This window comes from Sorex araneus, chromosome 5 (assembly GCF_027595985.1).
Source record: "Sorex araneus isolate mSorAra2 chromosome 5, mSorAra2.pri, whole genome shotgun sequence".
NCBI classification, from domain to species: Eukaryota; Metazoa; Chordata; class Mammalia; order Eulipotyphla; family Soricidae; genus Sorex; species Sorex araneus.
In genome coordinates, this window is record NC_073306.1 from 131,618,897 (window position 1) to 131,637,868 (window position 18,972).

General features: G+C 53.9%; 1 protein-coding gene across 1 annotated transcript in view; it reads left to right on the top strand.

Annotated features, from left to right (window-relative positions):
- The window catches only part of ARFGEF2 (ADP ribosylation factor guanine nucleotide exchange factor 2), a 100,823-nt gene that overhangs the window by 37,447 nt on the left and 44,404 nt on the right, over window positions 1–18,972 (top strand). The window contains exons 7-14 of the mRNA XM_055138118.1: window positions 4,369–4,437; window positions 5,976–6,127; window positions 8,943–9,073; window positions 10,757–10,991; window positions 11,934–12,033; window positions 13,011–13,150; window positions 15,201–15,309; window positions 16,759–16,939. Of these exons, the coding sequence (XP_054994093.1) occupies window positions 4,369–4,437; window positions 5,976–6,127; window positions 8,943–9,073; window positions 10,757–10,991; window positions 11,934–12,033; window positions 13,011–13,150; window positions 15,201–15,309; window positions 16,759–16,939 (1,117 nt within the window). The remainder of the gene's footprint in view (window positions 1–4,368; window positions 4,438–5,975; window positions 6,128–8,942; window positions 9,074–10,756; window positions 10,992–11,933; window positions 12,034–13,010; window positions 13,151–15,200; window positions 15,310–16,758; window positions 16,940–18,972) is intronic.

Genomic DNA, 18,972 nt, shown 5'->3' on the forward strand with positions numbered 1-18,972 from the left:
CGGGGGCCCTGGGCTGGAGCCCCCACGCCCGCATGTCGCCCTGTCACTTCCCCCCTCCAGAGACTCTCCAGGAGCCTGTCTGGTTCCTGCTCAGCGGCTGGGGCGACACAGTCTCCCTGGAAGGCGCTTGTGCTTGTCCTCCACGTCAGAGGGACAGGGGGAGTGGGAGACTGAGGCAGCGGCCTCGCTCTCAGATCTGTGCCCTCCCCCACGGCGGCTCCTCATTCCAGCCAGTCCTGGCCCTGCTGCCTTTGGCCTTTTTTTTTTTGGTGGAAGTCACACCCCACAGTGGGGTGTGTGTGTGTGTGTAGAGTGTGTGTATGTGTGTATGTGAGTGTGTGTGTATGTTTGTGTGTGAGTGTGTGTGTGCGTATCTGTGTGTGTATATATGTGAGTGTGTATGTGTGTGTATATATGTGAGAGTGTGTGTGTGTGGAGTGTGTATGTGAGTGTGAGTATGTGTGTGTGTATATATGTGAGAGTGTATGTGTGTGTGTATATGTGAGTGAGTGTGTGTATATGTGAGAGTTTGTGTGTTTGTATATGTGAGTGAGTGTGTGTATATGTGAGAGTGTATGTGTGTGTATATATGTGAGTGTGTACATGTATATATGTGAGAGTGTATGTGTGTGTTTGTATATGTGAGTGTGTGTGCATGTGTGTGTATATATGTGAGTGTGTATGTGTGTATATATGTGAGAGTGGGTGTGTGTGGAGTATGTATGTGAGTGTGTGTGAGTATGTGTGTGTGTATATATGTGAGAGTGTATGTGTGTGTTGGTGTATATGTGAGTGTGTGTGTGTGTGTGTGTGTGTGTGTGTGTGTGTGTGCACGTTGGTGTGCTGTGCCACCTGTTGGTGACCATGCGAGCTGGCGAGGTTACCCTGGAGAACAGCATTGCGGTTCCCAGGAAATTAAAAATATGGAACTCTTTTAGGGTCCAGCATTCCTGTTCTGGGGTATGGATTCAAAGGAAATGAAATCAGAATCTCAAAGAGTTAGCAAGTCAGACAGATGGCATAGCAGCTAAAACACTTGCCTTGCACACTTCTTTACTTGAGGGGTGGCGGGGCGGGGCGGGGAGAGGTTTGGGTCACACTCCTGGCTCTGCACCCGGGAATCACTCCTGGTGGTGCTCGAGCGACCATCTGGGATGCCGAGTATCAAACCCAAGTTGGCTGCGTGCAGGGCAAACACTCTTCCCGCTTTCCTATCGCTCCACCCCTGATGCTTCTGACCCGTTTGATTCCTGGTACTGTGTATGGTTTCTGAGCACAGCCAGGAGTAAGCCATGAGCACTTCAGGGTATGACCCACTCCTCTACTAAAAAAAATTTTTTTTTAAGATAAATACTCATGTTCCCATATATTTTTTAGCATTACTCACAATGGAATCAGCGTAAATGTCCATGCTCAGATGGACATGCCCAGGCTGAAAATATGTGTGCTCGGATGCACACAATGGACTATTCAGCTTAAAAACAAGGGGTCAGAGTGATTGTGCAGCCGGAAGGATGCTTGCCTTGCACACGGCCAGACTGGGTCCTTATCCCCAGCCTCCCGTATGGTCCCGGAGCCGTGAGCCCTGAGCACAGAGCCTGGAGTAAGCCCTGAACATCCCCTGGGTGTGAGAGTGAAAAAAGTAAAACGGAAGGAAGTTCACCGTTTGCAGTCACATAGATGGACCTAGTGGACATCATGCAAGGTGACATCACGCCGTCACAAAAGGACACGTGCAGGATTCCACAGAGACTGGTCCATTGAGCAGCCGGGTTCACAGAGACAAAGGAGTGGGCGGGAAGTAGGCGGTGTGAAGGTCCACACGGCCCTGGGGAGGGCCTGTTGGTCTCGGAGAGCGTGTCCAGCACTGCTGAGAGCAGAGTGCCAGTCCCTGAAGAAGAAAAGGAACGTGTGAGGGGGCTGGAGCGATGGCACAGTGGGTAGGGCGTTTGCCTTGCATGCGGTCGACCCGGGTTCGAATCCCAGCATCCCATATGGTCCCCTGAGCACCACTAGGGGTAATTCCTGAGTGCATGAGCCAGGAATGACCCCTGTGCATTGCCGGGTGTGACCCAAAAAGCAAAAAAAAAAAAAAGAAAGAAAGAAAAAGAAAAGGAACGTGTGAGGTGAGGGACGTGTTCATGGGCTTGATTGTGGTGCTTACATCCCCGTGGGCCTACGCGTCTCGTCATCAAGACGTCGGCTGGCCTTAAACACACTTGTCAGGGGGCTGGAGCAATAGCACAGCGGGTAGGGCGTGTGCCTTGCACGCGGCCGACCCGGGTTCGATTCCCAGCATCCCATATGGTCCCCTGAGCACCGCCAGGGGTGATTCCTGAGTGCAAAGCCAGGAGTGACCCCTGTGTATCGCCAGGTGTGACCCCAAAAGCAAAAAAAAAAAAAAAAAAAAAAACACACTTGTCAGTTGTCGGTGGTGCCTGAGCGGGGGGAGCAGGGCTCGGGGTAAGCGCCGTGTTCCCGGGGCCTCCTGAACGAAATGTGTCTGTTCCCAGGCCGCTCGTTTGTGGGGGTCGAGTGTCCCAGAGGGGCTATTGAGGACACAGTAGGCTTTGGAAACGGGCATCAGAGACCCCTCGGCCTGGGCATACCCAGACATGTGTGCCCGCGAGATCATTTCAGGGGGCTTCAGACTGAAGCAGGCGACCCTTTCATAGCCAGACGTGCATTTTAGCCCGCATCCAGAGAGTATAATTAGCATGGTAAGCCTGTGATTTTTGTGATGACTAGTGCCTGTGGTGAATTAGAGAGCGCAGCTGTATTCGTGCATTTGTTGTAAATATATGTTAGATATCTAAGTGACGATGAAGATGGTAGGATGCACGGAGAAGGCCGGAGATGGCCGAAACATTCGCACCATCATTCATTTGATTTAGCTGAAGAAACATGTTCAGGAGGTAGCTGTGGGTTTTGTTCTATTCGGGTTCTTTTCTTTTATTCTGTTCTGTCTGTCCCCTTAAAAAAGCATTTCACAGGCTTGCTCTTCAAGTGTGTGTTCTCCCTTGAACAGGTTTGTCGCTTGCTTGTCACTGTCTGCTTTTTCTACTCTGGTGATGCCGAGTTTCTTTTTTCCTTTTTTTGTTTTTGCCTTTTGAGCTGCACCGGGTGATGCTCAGGGGTGACTCCTGCTCCACACTCAGGAATTACATGTGATGGTGCTTGAGAGATCCTGTGTGGAAGCCAGGGATCGAACCCATGTCAGCCGCATACAGGGCAAACGCCCTCCCCATTGTACTTGCCCTGGGTCCGCCCTTGTTTCTTGGGCCCACGTTGTATTCCTTTCCTCCTGGGCCCCCTGCGCCACCTGCAGCTTTCAAGTTTCTTCCAGTGAAAGTATATCTTGCTTCCCTAGGTAAAAACAACGGCGTAGGGGCTGGAGCGATAGCACAGCAGGGAGGGCGTTTGCCTTGCACGTGGCCGACCCGGGTTCAAATCCCAGCATCCCATATGGTCCCCTGCGCACCGCCAGGGGTGATTCCTGAGTGCATGAGCCAGGAGTAACCCCTGTGCATTGCTGGGTGTGACCCAAAAAGAAAAAAAAAAAAACACGGCGTATAGCGGTATTTTCCATTTAAATCGTTCAATGATTTGATTGGCTCGTTAGACCTCAGATGAAGCCGGGGGAGTAGATAAAAAACAAAGTTACTCTAGGGTTAAGTGCTCAGTGGCAATGGAAATCCTTTGTTCTGCTCTCTGGGATCTAGCGAATCGAACACAGAACTCGTTAAAATCGTGGCTTGCTGGAAGCTCCATGCTGAGGCAAGGTCCCAGGGGTGTTTGGGTCTTGTTTATTTCCTAGGAGGCCTTTTCGGATTTGTGCGGTGTTTTTCGGAGTCAGTAGGGTTCCTTCTAGAACCCTGGTCCGGGGCTCTCTAGACACTCCGGCAGCCGGCCTGCCACACAAGCAGCGGGGCCTGAGCATTTGACAGAGGGTTCCCACTGAAACCCAGTCGCGGCAGCCCGCACCTCAGAAGTCCCCTGCGAGACTGAGGGCGGCGGGGGGCAGCAGACGGCACGCAGGCCCCGTCCCGGGGTCCCGAGGTCCCGAGGTGCAGGCCCGAGAGTGTTCCCCAGCGGTTTCCGTGGGCCGGGTAAAAGCTTCCTCCTGCTCCCTCCCAGCGGGGCTGTGACCTCCGAGGGCGGGTGTCTGGGTCAGCGCCTGAGTCCCAGAGGGACACTCGCCGTTGGAGCAGATGCCGCCCAGAGCCACTGGCCCGCAGAGGCCCGCTGGGCTCCCAGTGCCGCGCGCGCTGGGCTCCGGAGAACGCTGGTGTACCATCTGGGCCCTTCTTCTCTCCAGAAATGCCCGTGCATGTATGCTTGAACTTTTGTATTTGGGTGTTTGTGTAGAGACCAGCGATGGCGCCCAGGAAGTGGTGAAGGAGATCTTAGAAGATGTGGTCACTTCTGCCATTAAAGGTAAGAACCAGGAGTCCTGTCTCGCTTCCGGCCTCCTTCTCCCATCAAAGGCCTGGCCAGAGAGCTGAGTGTGGACAGAGACTGAGTGGGTTCTGGATGACTTGTGTCCAGTGATGGATTTTATTCCCATTTGGCTCGGTGTCAGGACACACGATCTGGGGCCAATGATGTGACGCAGTGGTAGGGTGCAGGCCTTGCCTCTGTGAGGCCCTGGGTTCAGTCCTTGGCCCCTCTGCATGCGTGCGTGTGCGCACACACACACACACACACACACACACACACACACACACACACACACACACACAGAGTCAGGCTGTTTTAGAGATGGGTGCTGCTGGGTTCAGTCCTTGACCCCTCTGCATGTGTGCATGTGTGTGCATACACACACACACACACACACACACACACACACACATACACACACACACACACACACAGTCAGGCTGTATTAGAGATGGGTGCTGTTGTGTTTTTCCAAGACTTTCTCAAGAGTGGGCTGGAGCCTGAGATGAGACCGTTGATGCTGACCAGTCACGGGTCTGGGGGACAGGTCAGACTTCATAAATAATTCATCTCAATTTCTTGGTGTGGTTTTGGTGGAATTACATTTGTATAGTTCAGAATTATATTATTTTTACTTTTTTTTTTTTTTTAGGGGAGAGGGTTCGTTTCTGTATGTTGAATGCTCAGTTCCAGTGCCAAAAGGCCAAAAGACTGATTTGGTTGAGAAATCATATACTTAAGGGGTTGTAATCAACGGTTTTTTTTTTGTTTTTGTTTTTTTAAATTTTTGTGGGGAGAATGTCTCGGAGCCACAGCTGGCAGTGCTCAGGGCTTATTTCCTAATTCAGGGATCACTCTTGGCAGTGCTCAGGGGCCCATACATGATATCTGGGATCAAATCGATTTGGCCATCTGCAAAGCAAGTGCCTTAATCCTGGTCCTATCTCTCAAGCCCAAGCATTTGTTTTTTTAAGGAAGAACTAAAGTAGAATAAACTCTGACTTTTTATATAGACGGTTAAACGTTGTTTCTTGAAATGTGTGTGTTACTATTTATTTTTGCATGTGTGTACCTGTCATTAAAAATACTTTTTTTTTTTTTTTTTTTTTTTTTACATAATTCTGGGGATTGAGCTCAGGGCCTCACAGATGACATATGTGCTCTGCCACTGACCACACCCCAGTGTGACTCAACTCTAAATGAGAGAATGCTCAATGACCAGACATGCGCTTTGCATGCAGGAGACCCGGGTTTGATCCCCAGCACCGCCTGGTTCCCTGAGCACCACCAGATGAGGCCCTGTGGAAGAAAAGAAGAAACAAACCAACGAAAATGTGTTTTTGCAGCATTGGGCGGGTGGGCAGGGCTGCTGTCTCCCACAGCTGTGCAGCCCTAGTGACGAGGACCTCCCTGAGGTCCCCTCTGTTTGCCAGCGGGAGGGAGCGGGGCTGGGAATTCCCGGGAGGCGCGTCCTGGGGCAGGCTGCCTTCCAGTAAGTCCTCTCACGGAGGTGACTTTGGCATTTGTGTCTTAAGAAGCTGCCCAGAAGCACAGTCTCTCGGACCCTGAAAGGGTCCCTGGCGAGTTGGAGTACCAGGAGTGTGCTGTGCCCCCCGGCGTGGACGAGAACTCCCAGACCAACGGCATCGCAGATGACCGGCAGTCCCTGTCGTCAGCCGATAACCTGGTATGTGTGTGAGGCCCGGCGCAATCTCATTGCCGCTTTTTAAGATGTTGGGCTGGCCCGATAACACAGCAGGGAGGGTGTTTGCCTTGCACGAGGCCGACCTGGGTTTGATTTCTAGCATTCCATAGGGTCCCCGGGTACTGCCAGGAGTGATTCCTGAGTGCAGAGCCGGGAGTAACCCCTGTGCATCACCGGGTGTGACACACACACACACACACACACACACACACACACACACATAAAGGAGATGCCTAATGGGCGCCAGAGCGATAGCACAGCGGGGAGGGCGTTTGCCTTGCCTGCGGCTGACCGGATTTGATCCCCAGCATCCCATAGGGTCCCCCGAGCCCCGAAAGGGCTTATTCCTCAGGGGAGAAACCCCTGAGCATTGCTAGGATGGCTTAAAAACAACAATAAAAAGACACATAGTGAAATCTCTTATTAAAAGAAGAGAAAATACGCAGGCTCTCTCCGTTTCACACGGTCTTGGCCTGATGTACTTCGTGATGAAGAATGCTCATTTGTTACAGGAAAAGAAGAAAACACGGGGAATGGGAGGGGACCTGGGTCCCGGGCGGGGGTATGGGGTCACGGGATGTGGGATTGGAGGTGGGAGCACTGTATGCCTACAGCCCTAGTGTAAACAACTTTGTAGACCATGGTGTCTACATTAAAACTAATTTCAGAGGAAAAAGGAAAATTAAACGGAAGGAAAAATAGGGTCGTCGAGCTGGAGTGGCCCCTGGGCCCCTTCAGGTGTGGCCTGAGCCCCAGCCCCTGCCCATGGCCAGAGCTGCACCTTCCAGCGTCTTGTTGATGCCCTAGATTTTTCTTCCTTCGCTTACTTTTCCCGCTTAGAAGGGGTAACGCAGTGTACATGCTGCTTCGTGACCTGCTTTCAATCAGTGTCAATTATGAACAACTCTCCAGCTCGCTGGCTGGGTCTGCCATAAAGCTTTGTAAACACAGCCTCGCTGCTCTCTTGAAAAGGCCTCTGGGTGCGCACAGCAGGCAGTGCGGGGTCCTGGCTGGGACGGAACCCGCCCGGGCGTGGGCTCCCATCGGCACCCTGGAGGCTGCTCGGGGATTCCATTTAGGAAGCTGCAGTGCCGCCAGTGCGCTGGGCCTCTTGGCTCCCTGGATGCTTCCTACGCAAGTGTGGGCTTCCCCCTCTGGAACCCGTGTCTGCCCTGTCTGGTCCAGTGGGCCATTTGCGTGGAAGGCCCCAGACTGGCTCGCTGCTCTGGACGCCAGCGAACGCTCAGCGCCAGCGGCGGGGCACTGTGCGCTCGGTCCCACTGGCTCCTTAAGATTTTTTTTTTGTTTGCTGGGGCTGGAGCAATAGCACAGCGGGTAGGGCATTTGCCTTGCACGCGGCCGACCCGGCTTCGATTCCCAGCATCCCATAGGGTCCCCTGAGCACTGCCAGGAGTAATTCCTGAGTGAAGAGCCAGGAGTAACCCCTGTGCATTGCCAGGTGTGATCCAAAAAGTTTGCTTGGTTTGGGGCCATACCCAGTGGTGCTCAGCAGTTCTTTCTGGCTCTGCAGTTAAGAGTCACTCCTCGGCTCCGGCGACCAGATGGGATGCTGGGGATCAAACCCGGGTTGGCCCCCGCAGAGCAGACACCTTACCCGCTGTCCCGTCACCCCAGCCCCTAAGTCTCCTTATCCTTGACATCAGATTCACCTCACAGGATTTCTTCCTGCCTGTCGGCTGTGAGGATTCACGTCCCACCCTCCTGCTGCAGCTTCTGCAGTCATTTCCATCTCTGGTCTGATGAGACCGGGATCTCAGCTCTGTGATTAGTAATAGAAAATCATTTCGGTTCTGCCATTTGCATTTCTTAGTGAATTACTTATTCATGTTTTTTGCCTCTTTTACATTTGTAAGGAAGATTTCCATATTTCCTTAATGAATTAGAAGAGCTTTTGTATGTTATTAATCTTTATCACATACTGCAACTTTCTTTTTATTGTTGTATGTGACTTTTCTAGTTGAACAATTTTATTGTTTTTTGGTGCTGGGATCTCACATGTGAAGTGGTGTGTATCTTGCCATTATGCCCCCAACCCCAAAGATACTATTTTAGAATCCCAATCATTTTCCCCCATTCATACTTATAGTAGTATTCATAGGGATACTTTTTTGTTTTTATAAGTATAACTATAACATAAATGCTCACTAATTTTATTGTTTTGGTTTGATTTGGGGGCAGTCACACCCAGTAAAGCTTACTCCTTACAAAGGCTTCCTCCTGGACCTGCATCCGGGGATCACTCCTGGTGGGGCTCGGGGCACCATATGGGGTGCAGAGGACTGAGCCCAGGCCCGCTGTGTACAAGGGAAACACCTTACCTGCGTACTACCAGTCTGGCCCTGCTTGTTGATAGTTTCATGTTTTATGGTTAACACTTTCTCCTTTGTCATTTTAAACCATCCATCCCACTTTTTGAAGACAAGGAGCAAAGTTTTAGGATATTCTGGGGCCAGAACAAACGTACAGCAGGTAGGGCACTTGCCTTGCATGCAGCGGACCCATGCTCGATCCCTATCATCCCAGATGGTCCCCCAAGCGCTGCCGGGATTGAGCCCTCAGTGCAGAGCCAGGAGTAACCCTGAAGCATCACCAGGTGGGACCCAAAGTGATTCTTCCCGTATCCCTCACCTCCTCATTGAGTAAGTTTAGAAATAGATATTTCTATGCAGTAACTTTTTTTTTCTTTTGAAAATCATCCTTCTCTTTGGACATTTTGAGCTCCTCTTTTTAAAAAGTAGTTTTATTCATTTTTTCCCCCTTTTTTCTTCTCCTCCAGGAGTCAGACACACAGGGACATCCAGCGGCCACCCGGTTCTCTCACGTCCTGCAGAAAGACGCCTTCCTCGTGTTCCGCTCCCTTTGCAAGCTGTCCATGAAGCCCCTGGGTGAAGGCCCCCCCGACCCAAAGTAAGCCGGTCACCACTCTCCATTGTCTACGGCCAGGTGACCCCTGCTGGTCGCCTGGCCTGGCCCTTGGCGGTCTTAATGCAGGATTCACTCTAGATGGTTTTGCCAGCTTTGGACGCTTGTACGGTTTCTACATCCCCAGGTTGCCTGTGTCTCCTCCAACCCGGGTTTTGCCCTGCCTTGCTTTCCGTGGTTGGAGGCTACACACGCTCACACCCCGTGCACACACACGTGCAAGTCTGCTGAGGGCAGGCGAGGTGGGTGTGTCCCCCCTCAGTCCCCTGCTCGGGGTGGAAGCCTGTGCCCCAGGACCCAGGGGCAACCCTTGGGAGTCGGGGATGACTGGCTTCAGGGCTGGTGACACCCACTCCAGAGCAGCGACTCTGGGGACAGCTGCCTTGGGTCCTGCTTCCCCCGCTCATCCCCGGGGCTGTGGCGTTGCCAAACCTCGTCTGAAGTCAGGGATATGGGCAGGCTCGCCTTGGCGCGTCCGGGAAAGGAGTCATGGTAGAACGATCGCGGGGCCTGGAACTGCGGCAGTTTTCCTGGTCACTTTAGTTTAATTCCCCATGCACTGTAGTTGGCACCTGCAGCTCTGTTAGCCGGGCTGTGGTGAGCGATGGGAAGTCATGAGCCTTTCCGGTTTTTATGGGCGTGGGCGGAGAGCGCTGAGGCTGTGGTTGAAATCGGTGGGCCCCCACGGGTGGCTGAGGTGAGGCGGAGAGAAGAGAGACGGTCGCCTTCTCCCGATCTACCTGTGCCACCCCAAGACCAGCTGGGCAGGCCAGGATTGGTTGTCTGGTAGGTCAGTCCTAGGCCTTCCCCAGGTCTCCAGGTACTTTGTCCCGTCTCGCAGAGAAGAACTTCAGGAGTACTGGCAAGCAGTGACGTGAACACAGGCTTTACTTGGAGAGTTTTCGAGGAAGGGGAAGGAGGGAGAGCAAACACGTTCAGGAAGAACACGGGCTTCTCCAGAGGCGAAGAGGGCACAGTCCTCATCTCGAGGGCACCACATGGGCTTGGGCGTGTGGGCACAAGCCTCACATATGCCCACCCTTTTGTTGTTCAGGGTGACTTTTATAGGGTTTTTCCCAAGGTACCCCTCATGGGGCTTTCTAGCTAGGTAAGAGTTCGTTGATAGGGTGGTTGCCAAGGCAGGGTGACGGGTAAAGTAAGCGTTGCACTGTCTTTGTTAAAAATGCAAAGCCAGGGGCTGGAGAGAGAGTACCGTGTTCAGGCACTTGCCATACACGTGGCCAGCCCCGCTTCGATCCCCAGCACCCCCAGGAGTGACCTCTGAGCACGGCTGGGTGTGGCCCCCAAGCCAAAGTGAATTGGAAATAAAGGTGAAGCAATACCAGCGTCTTGGGTTTCACCCGAGCGCCAGGCAGGGCCCGCGTCTGAGCGGGGAGCTGCAGCGCCAGCTGGTGCTTCTTGGGCTTCTCGAGTGCTCTCTACTTCCTGGCGAGGAGCCCTGGAAAGAACAGGCGTTGGCAGCTCGGCCTTGCCAGGGCGCGCAGGCGCCAGGGGAGGACCCACCGCCCGCGCGCCGTCTGCCCCCGTCCTCTTGACATCTGGGCGCCGGCGCAAGTTCTCCAACTTGCCGGTTCCCCAGGAAACTCCGCTCCACGGCGGAAGGACCGGAGTGTCGTGCTCAGTGTCCCTGTCGGTCTGCTCTGCCAGGTCCCACGAGCTGCGCTCCAAGGTGGTGTCCCTGCAGCTGCTCCTGTCCGTGCTGCAGAACGCCGGCCCTGTCTTCAGGACGCACGAGATGTTCATCAACGCCATCAAGCAGTACCTCTGTGTGGCCCTGTCCAAGAACGGCGTCTCCTCCGTGCCGGATGTCTTCGAGCTCTCCCTCGCCATCTTCCTGACTCTCCTCTCCAACTTCAAGATGCACCTGAAAATGCAGATAGAGGTACGGGCTGCAGCTTGGTGCCTGGTGCTGAGAGTCCCCAACTGACACCGAGGCTGAGTTCCTGGCTTGGGGCCTGGGGGATAGACGGGCTATCTACCTGCACCCCCAAAGAAGGACCCCTTTGGGTGGATGAGGGAAGACCTTGTTGTGTGAAGTTCGGCCCAGCCGTCTATGCTGGCCAGAGATCTCTGCCGGGCGCAGCCGCCTCGCGTGTCCGCTTCATTTGCAGACAGAAGCCAGTTGGCTGTCTGTTGAGAGATCAGCTTCCACGTGCAGCCTGGGTTTCTGGTTTCTCTAGAGAAATTGCGGCCCTGGTGAGGTGTGTTCCAGGGACAGATCCTGACTATGCCCCAGGCGCAGCAGACCCCTTCCCCAGTGCCCACTGCTCCAGATGCCCCAGCCATGGCCCCCGAGGCCAGTGTTCTGGTGCTATTGGCAGAGCACGTGCTGCCTCTTCAATCCAGGAAGGAGAAGGGTCACTCCTAGCACCTGCCTGTTATCAGGCGGCTTTGGGGTTCTGAACCCCATTTAAAGTACCATGTTCTGGGACTGGCGCGATATCACAGCGGGGTAGGGCATTTGTCTTGCACGCGGCTGACCCGGTTTGATTCCCAGCATCCCATATGGTCCCCCGAGCACCACCAGGAGTAATTCCTGAGTGCAAACCCAGGAGTAACCCCTGTGCATCGCTGGGTGTGACCCAAAGAAAGCAAAAAAATTTTTTTTAAAGTGCAATGTTCTGTGGCTGGAGTGATAGCACGCGACCAAACCGGGTTTGATCCCCGATATCTTGTATAGTCCCTGAGCACTGCCGGGAGTAATTCCTGAGTGCAGAGCCAGGAATTGTGCAAAAACCCTGAGCATTGCCGGCTGTGACCCCAAAAGGGGAAGGGAAAAAAAAGCTCAAAACAAAACTACCATGTTCTCCTTCCCATCATGCAGGTGTTTTTCAAAGAGATTTTCCTGAACATCTTAGAAACATCAACGAGTTCTTTCGAGCACAGGTGGATGGTCATCCAGACGCTGACCAGGATCTGCGCAGGTACTTGTGCCCTACGGGCTGCTCCGCTGAACTCACTCGGGACCCTTTGGACGATGCCGTTTCCCGAAGTTCAGATGAATATCTCCTAAGCTTCTCCCTTTAGGGCTTGTAGTGAAGACTCCGCGGTAGAATCCGCGTCTCGAAGGCAGATTCTAACCAGCCGACTCATCCTTCTTCAGAGGATGACTCGCTCAGTCTTACTTGCCTGGAACTTTCTGGTTTCAGCATCGAAAGCCCCTCATTCTGGGACAGCTCGTAGTCCTATAAAATCAGGACTCTGCTTAGAAGCTGGTCAGTGTTAGTCACAGGAGCCAAGAGATTGGCGCCAACTCAATGGTTGGCTGTCAAGGTAATTATACCACGTGGTTATATGAGTCGTCTGTTCCCAGACATAATTTCTTATGTGTTATTGGGGCTGGGGCCATAGTACAGCGGGTAGGGCACTTGCCTGCATGAGGCCAACGTGGATTTAATCCCTGGCATCCCCTATGGTCCCCTGAGCACCGCCATGACTGATTTCCTGGGCACAGGGCCAGGAGTAAGCCTAGAGAATCTCCAGGTGTAGCCCAAAAAGAAAGGAAAAGAAATGCTAACACAACTGGGACCAGAGTAGTAATGTAGCGGGGAGAGAGGGCACGCAGTAGAGCAAGGTTCAGTCCCTGGCACTCCATACGCTACTCTGGATGTGGTCCAAAAAGCAAACCAAGAAGTGTTAATACAGCTACTAGAAATGGCTCCCGTATTTGCTGTCCTCCTCTTTGCCTTGGGGGAGGTGAATCAAGGGTCAGTCTTAAGCGAGCCGGAGGGAAGAACTGGCTGATTGCTGGTCTGGCCAACACGGATTTCCTGCGTGAGGTACACCCACCTGAATCAGTAGTTCCCGGGAGAAAAAAATAATTGACAGAGGAGTCTGTTTGATTAGAATGCACGCCTGCGTTTGAACAGAATTTCTAGTATGTGTCGTGTTATTTTCCAAGATGCCCAGTGTGTTGTGGATATTTATGTCAACTACGACTGTGATCTTAATGCTGCTAACATTTTTGAGCGCCTCGTAAATGATTTATCCAAAATCGCTCAGGGAAGAAGCGGACATGAGCTGGGAATGACACCCCTGCAGGTAAGAGTCCCGAGCACAGCCGTCCGTGTTTGAAGCGCAGTGTTCCACTGCACAGCCCCGAGGCCCGGCACGCGCGCCTACACGCAGGGCTGTTGCTGTCACGGCACTTGCCAGTGTCCGTGAAGAAGTAACACGCAGGGAGTAAAGTTGGGACCATACAGCGGGGGAGTGGGAGGGAGACCGTTGCTCATTAATGCCAGTTACATTGGCATTGAGCATATGGGCCGTGAGCTCGCCCGCAGTCGCCTTGCCAACAGTCTGCGGAAGCGCGGTCCCAGTCTCCGGGTCCCGCTGGGCAAGTGGCTCTTTTGTCGGGGGTGGCCTCGAAAGGGCTCCTTGGCTGTGGTCCAGAGGATCTGCCCGAAGGTCTCTGAGGACCAGGGCCGTGACGGTGTGGGGCACGTGTCTCGCACGTGTGAAGCCCAGGTTGGGATCCTGCATCCCAGAAAGGAGGGGAGAAGGTCTCCGAGCCACCTGGGATCACATGCGGGAACCTGGGGCCTGGGTGTCTCTCCCCCACGGCCTGCTCCTCATTACGTTCTCAGAGAAATCTGTGCTGCCTTCAATGCAGGTCTCAGTCTCTCAGTCGACAGTATTTGCATTTTATTTATTATTTATTTATTTATTTTTGTTTTTGGGTCACACCCGGCAATGCACAGGGGTTACTCCTGGCTCTTCATTCAGGAATTACCCCTGGCGGTGCTCAGGGGACCATATGGGACGCTGGGATTAGAACCCGGGTCGGCCGCGTGCAAGGCAAACACCCTCCCTGCTGTGCTATCGCTCCAGCCCCAGTATTTACATTTTAGATGACTGCAAGTCACAGGAATTTTTTTACTTCAGTAACGCTACTCTTTATAAAAGAGTATAAAAAGCAAGAGGGGCTGGCACGGTAGTACAGTGGGTAGGGTTGCACCTTGCGAGTGGCCAAGCTGGGCTCAATCCCAGCCTCCCACAAGGTCCCCTGAGCACCGCCAGGAAGGTTCCGAGAGCGCGAAGGCAGGAGTAAGCCCCGAGCATAGCAGAGTGGTTCAAAAGCCAGATCAGTGGGTGCTGGGGAGACGAAGTAGAGTGGGTATGGTGGATACTCATGCCCGACCCAGGTTCAGTCATACTCCACATACGGTCCCCAGTACTGCCAGGAGTGACCCCCGAGCATCACCCGGTGTGACCAAAACAAAAACAACAACAAAAATCGTACTTGTAGGAGGCGCCTTCAGAGGGACCTCGTCTATGGGTATTTGGGGCTCAGTAGTCTGGGACCCTCATGTGCTGTGTGAGTTAAGATTTGGACTTTTTCCCCTCTACATGGGCTGGAGCGATCGCACAGCGGTTGGGCATTCGCCTTTCACGCAGCGGACCCGAGTTTGATTCCTCCGCCCCTCTCGGAGAGCCCGGCAGCTACCGAGAGTATCGAGCTCGTGCGGCAGAGCCTGGCAAGCTCCCCGTGGTGTATTGGATATGCCAAAAACAGTAACAATAAGTCTCTCAATTGGAGACGTTACTGGTGCCCACTCGAACAAATCAATGAGCAACGGGGTGACAATGACCCCTCTACATGGCTGGTTAAGACCCAGTTACTTCAGGGGGAATATTTTTTTTTTTTTTTAATTCTAAAAATCACAAGTGAGAGTGAGAACGACTTTCAAAGCTCCAACTCTCATCATCTCTAGGAAAGCTCACATCCCGGGCACTGGAGCATTACTGCAGTGGGTGGGGCAGGTGCCTCGCATGCAGCTGCCCCAGGTTCGAGCCCCGGCTTCCCATATGGTCCCCTGAGCACAAAGCCAGGAGGAAGCCCTGAGCAATGCTAGTCGTAGCCCCCCCAACAAAAACCAAAGACAGGAAAGCCGACGGCCCGAGTCTTAGCTCCTGCACGTTGGCCTTAGTGCCCCAGAGGGCTGGCGGGGGGCCCCTGACGTGCCACCCGCTACCTTCTCTCGGCTTTATACTGAAAGGCAGCGCACGGCGGTCTCCCTGGTCCCCGGCTTCCGCAGGCGCCCGGCCCTCGCGCCCGGCCTGTACTCAGCCTCTGCCCTTGGTTCTGCAGGAGCTCAGCCTGAGGAAGAAGGGCCTCGAGTGCCTCGTGTCCATCCTCAAGTGCATGGTGGAGTGGAGCAAAGACCTGTACGTGAACCCCAACCACCAGACGAGCCTCGGTGAGCGCCACCCTGCCAGGAAGGGCCCCAGCTGCTTGTCTCAGTGCGGGCGGGACACGGGGCCAGAGCTGGGGGGGCCCGTCCTGGCCCTGCAGGTCCCCCTGAGCACGGCCAGTGTTGGCCCCAAAACCAGAAAGAAAAAAGAAAAAGACTTAGAAATACTTTCGTTTGCTAAATGCCTGTGTTGTTTCAAATATTCTGCTTTTGGCAGCAAGAGCAAGCCCTGAGCACTGCCAGGTGTGGCCCCCAAATGAACAGACAGGACCTGGGACCTGGTCTTCACCCCGAGCTTACTCTGGCAGCAGGGGGGTGCGCTCAGGGGGACCCTGAGACAGTGCTGTGGGGAAGCACTCAGTCTGGTGGAGGTTGTAAACTGAAAAACTGAAATCCTGTTACTAAGGGATTGTAAGTCGTGGTGACTGAAAGACAAGTTTTGGAAGAGTCTGCGCGTGAATTCCTGGCGAGAGGGCTGGAGCAATAGCACAGCGGGTAGGGCGTTTGCCTTGCATGCAGCCGACCCGGGTTCAATTCCCAGCATCCCATATGGTCCCCTGAGCACCACCAGGAGTAACTCCTGAGTGCATGAGCTAGGAGTAACCCTGTGCATTGCCGGGTGTGACCCCAAGAGTAAAAAAAAATAAAATAAAATAAAAAATGAATTCCTGGCGAGTACCGGGAGTGGATGTGAGTTGTGCTCCTGCCCCGTTTTCCCAGATGAAGAGCCAGATTTCTCAGCGTTTGTCTAGTGTTCCCTCCTGGGCCTGCTGGCCTGAGCTGCGGTTTTATAATCTGCCTCGTTCCCCCATGAAGCGGCGTCTCAGTTCTTGCCCCTGAGCCCCGATGCCCAGCGCCCGACTGCTCCAGTGAGGCCGCGCCCCTGGGCGCAGGCTGCCCGTGCCGCTGCTCCTCCAGGGCCTTCGTCCTGGCACTTTTTCTCTTTCGTGGAACTTGATAATTAACTCTGAGGCCAGAGTGGCAGCGCAGGGCGGGAGGCACTTCCGCCCAGGTTCTACCCCTGGCACGACATACGTCCCTGGGCACCCCCAGGAGTGGTCCCCGAGCACAGCCAAGAGCAAGCCTGAGGACTGCCGGGTGCAGCCCCCAAACAGACAAACACAAAAACCAGCTTGTAGATGGCACCAAGAAGAGCTTTTCAGGGAAGTATATGTGGGGGCCGGAGTGATAGTTCAGCGGGAAGGGCACTTGCCTCACACACCGCTGACCCGAGTACGAGCCCTGGCACTCTGCGATCCCCTGAGTCCACCAGAGTAGACCCTGGGCACCGTTGGCGTGGCCCAAAAAACAACACCCACAGTTTGAGTGCTGGTGACCCGCCTGACACAGCCTCCTCTCTCCAGGGTCTGGACGTGGGAATCCCAGCGCGAGACGGCGCTCGGCCACGTCCGTGTCCCCCTGCTTACCTGGCTCCCTTTGCTCACGTGTCTGCAGGTCAGGAGAGGCCCCTGGACCAGGAAGGGGATGGGAAAGGCCTCGACCTGGCGAGACGAAGCAGTGTGACGTCCATGGAGTCCACCGTGTCCTTGGGGACCCAGACCACGGTGCAGGATGACCCAGAGCAGTTTGAGGTCATCAAGCAGCAGAAGGAGATCATTGAGCATGGCATTGAGCTGTGAGTGTGGCTGCGGCTCAAAGCCGGTGGGGCCTGGGGTCTGGGCGCCCGGGAGGGATTTGGGTTCTGGGTGCCTGGGAGGGATCTGGGGTCTGGGCGCCCGGGAGGGATCTGCAATCTGGGAGCCTGGCAGGGATCTGGGATCTGGGAGCCTGGAACTGCCTTGTCAGGGGGAGATGCCTGTGACAAAGCCAGTGCTGGCACTTGTGACTGAGCCCCATGAGTTGAGAGAGAGAGAGAGAGAGAGAGAGAGAGAGAGAGAGAGAGAGAGAGAGAGAGAGAGAGAGAGAGAGAGAGAGAGAGAGTGTGTGTGTGTGTGTGTGTTGGGAGGGGGAAGGAGGGAGCAAGAGAGGATCCTTCGAAGGATTGATTGGCGGGAGGGCTGGATTCCGCAGCTTTGAGCGATTGATGCCTGGTAGGATTTGGGGTTTTTTGTTTTTGTTTTTTCTAAGGAAAAGAATTTAATTAATTTAGCAAGTAACAGAAAAGTACAAAGTAGAAACGTGAAATTCACTCCTAAAATTAATTGCCACCTGTTGGGGCTGGGCTGACAGTACGGCAGGGAGAGCCCCTTTTCCTGCATGCAGCCAACCCTGGCTCAATCCCTGGCATCCCATGTGGTCCCCCGAGCCCCACTGGGAATAATTCCTGAGTGCAGAGCCCGGAGTCACCCCTGAGCACTGCCAGGTGTGGCCCAAAAACAAAAGAATTACTGCCTGAAGGAAATGACCGCTGGTAGGTTTCCTTGGGGGACTCCCAAGCACTGCACAGAGGCTTGGGGCCACTGACAGCCCGTCCCCACCATTGCTCGGGGCCCTGCATGCTGGGACACACAGAGGGCTTCTCCCTTGCCGGACGTTAGCCCCGCAGCTGGCTGACCAGTGGTTGCTTTTTCTTCCGGTTTTGTGTTAGGCAAAATGTTAGCATGCAGAAATGCCAACAGCTGCCACGACAGCCTTCTCTAAGTTTATATTTTCTGACCACCAGGATACTTGGGGTGCCCTGACCTTTGAAAAGGGAAGAAATTCTCTGGGATAACCCACCATCATCGTTACTACTGCTGATAATGTTTCTCTCATTACACTAAAAACACACACTCCTAATTCTTCTAACATTTGAATCCATTAGTTAATTTCACAAATTCAGTTTCTTATAGTTAGAATATTCATTAAATCAGGTACTAATCCATTTCACTCTCTGCAGGTCCCCTGTCTGTTTAATTACTGCCTTCCCAGAGTAACTAAAATAATCTTTAAAAACCCACATCAGGGGCTGGAGCAATAGCACAGCGGGTAGGGCGTTTGCCTTGCACGCGGCCGACCCGGGTTCGATTCCCAGCGTCCCATTTGGTCCCCTGGGCACCGCCAGGGGTAATTCCTGAGTGAAGAGCCAGGAGTAATCTCTGTGCATAGCCAGGTGTGATCCCCCCCAAAAAAATTAGCCCTCCTAACAGGAAGTAGGAAATGAGCCTCAGTGCTTTGAAGACGGCCCAAAGTGGGGCTTTCCAGCGACTGGTGAATCCTGGACTGAAGAGAACCGTGTGTGTGTGTGTGGGGGGGGGGGGGGTGAATCTGTACTGGAGAGAAGTAAGTGAGAAAGAGAGAGAGAGAGAGAGAGAGAGAGAGCTCACATGCGCGCGCGCGTGTGTGTTGAATCCCATACTGGAGAGAACCTTGTGTGTGTGTGCGTGTGTGCGCGGGCGCGCAGAGCAGGATGGATATGGGCCACACACATGCAAGGCACGGACTGAGCACCGATGCTTCATGTGTCACTTACCTTCCCTGCTGCTGCCTCTGAACAAAGTGGCTGCTGGGCACCAGCCATCATACATGGATTCTGCGGGAAGGATAGTGCGAGAAAAGCATGGCCTCAGCCGGTCAGCTTGTGTTCTCGGCTCCTTCCTAGAAGTGCCTGCACCACATCTGCCTCCATCTCACGGGCCACGTGGCCATGCTTTGTTTCGGGGAGGCATTCTCAATTCCGGGTGCCCAGCTCAGCACCTAGGGGTGTCGAGCAGGGGGGCGGGGGTGCTG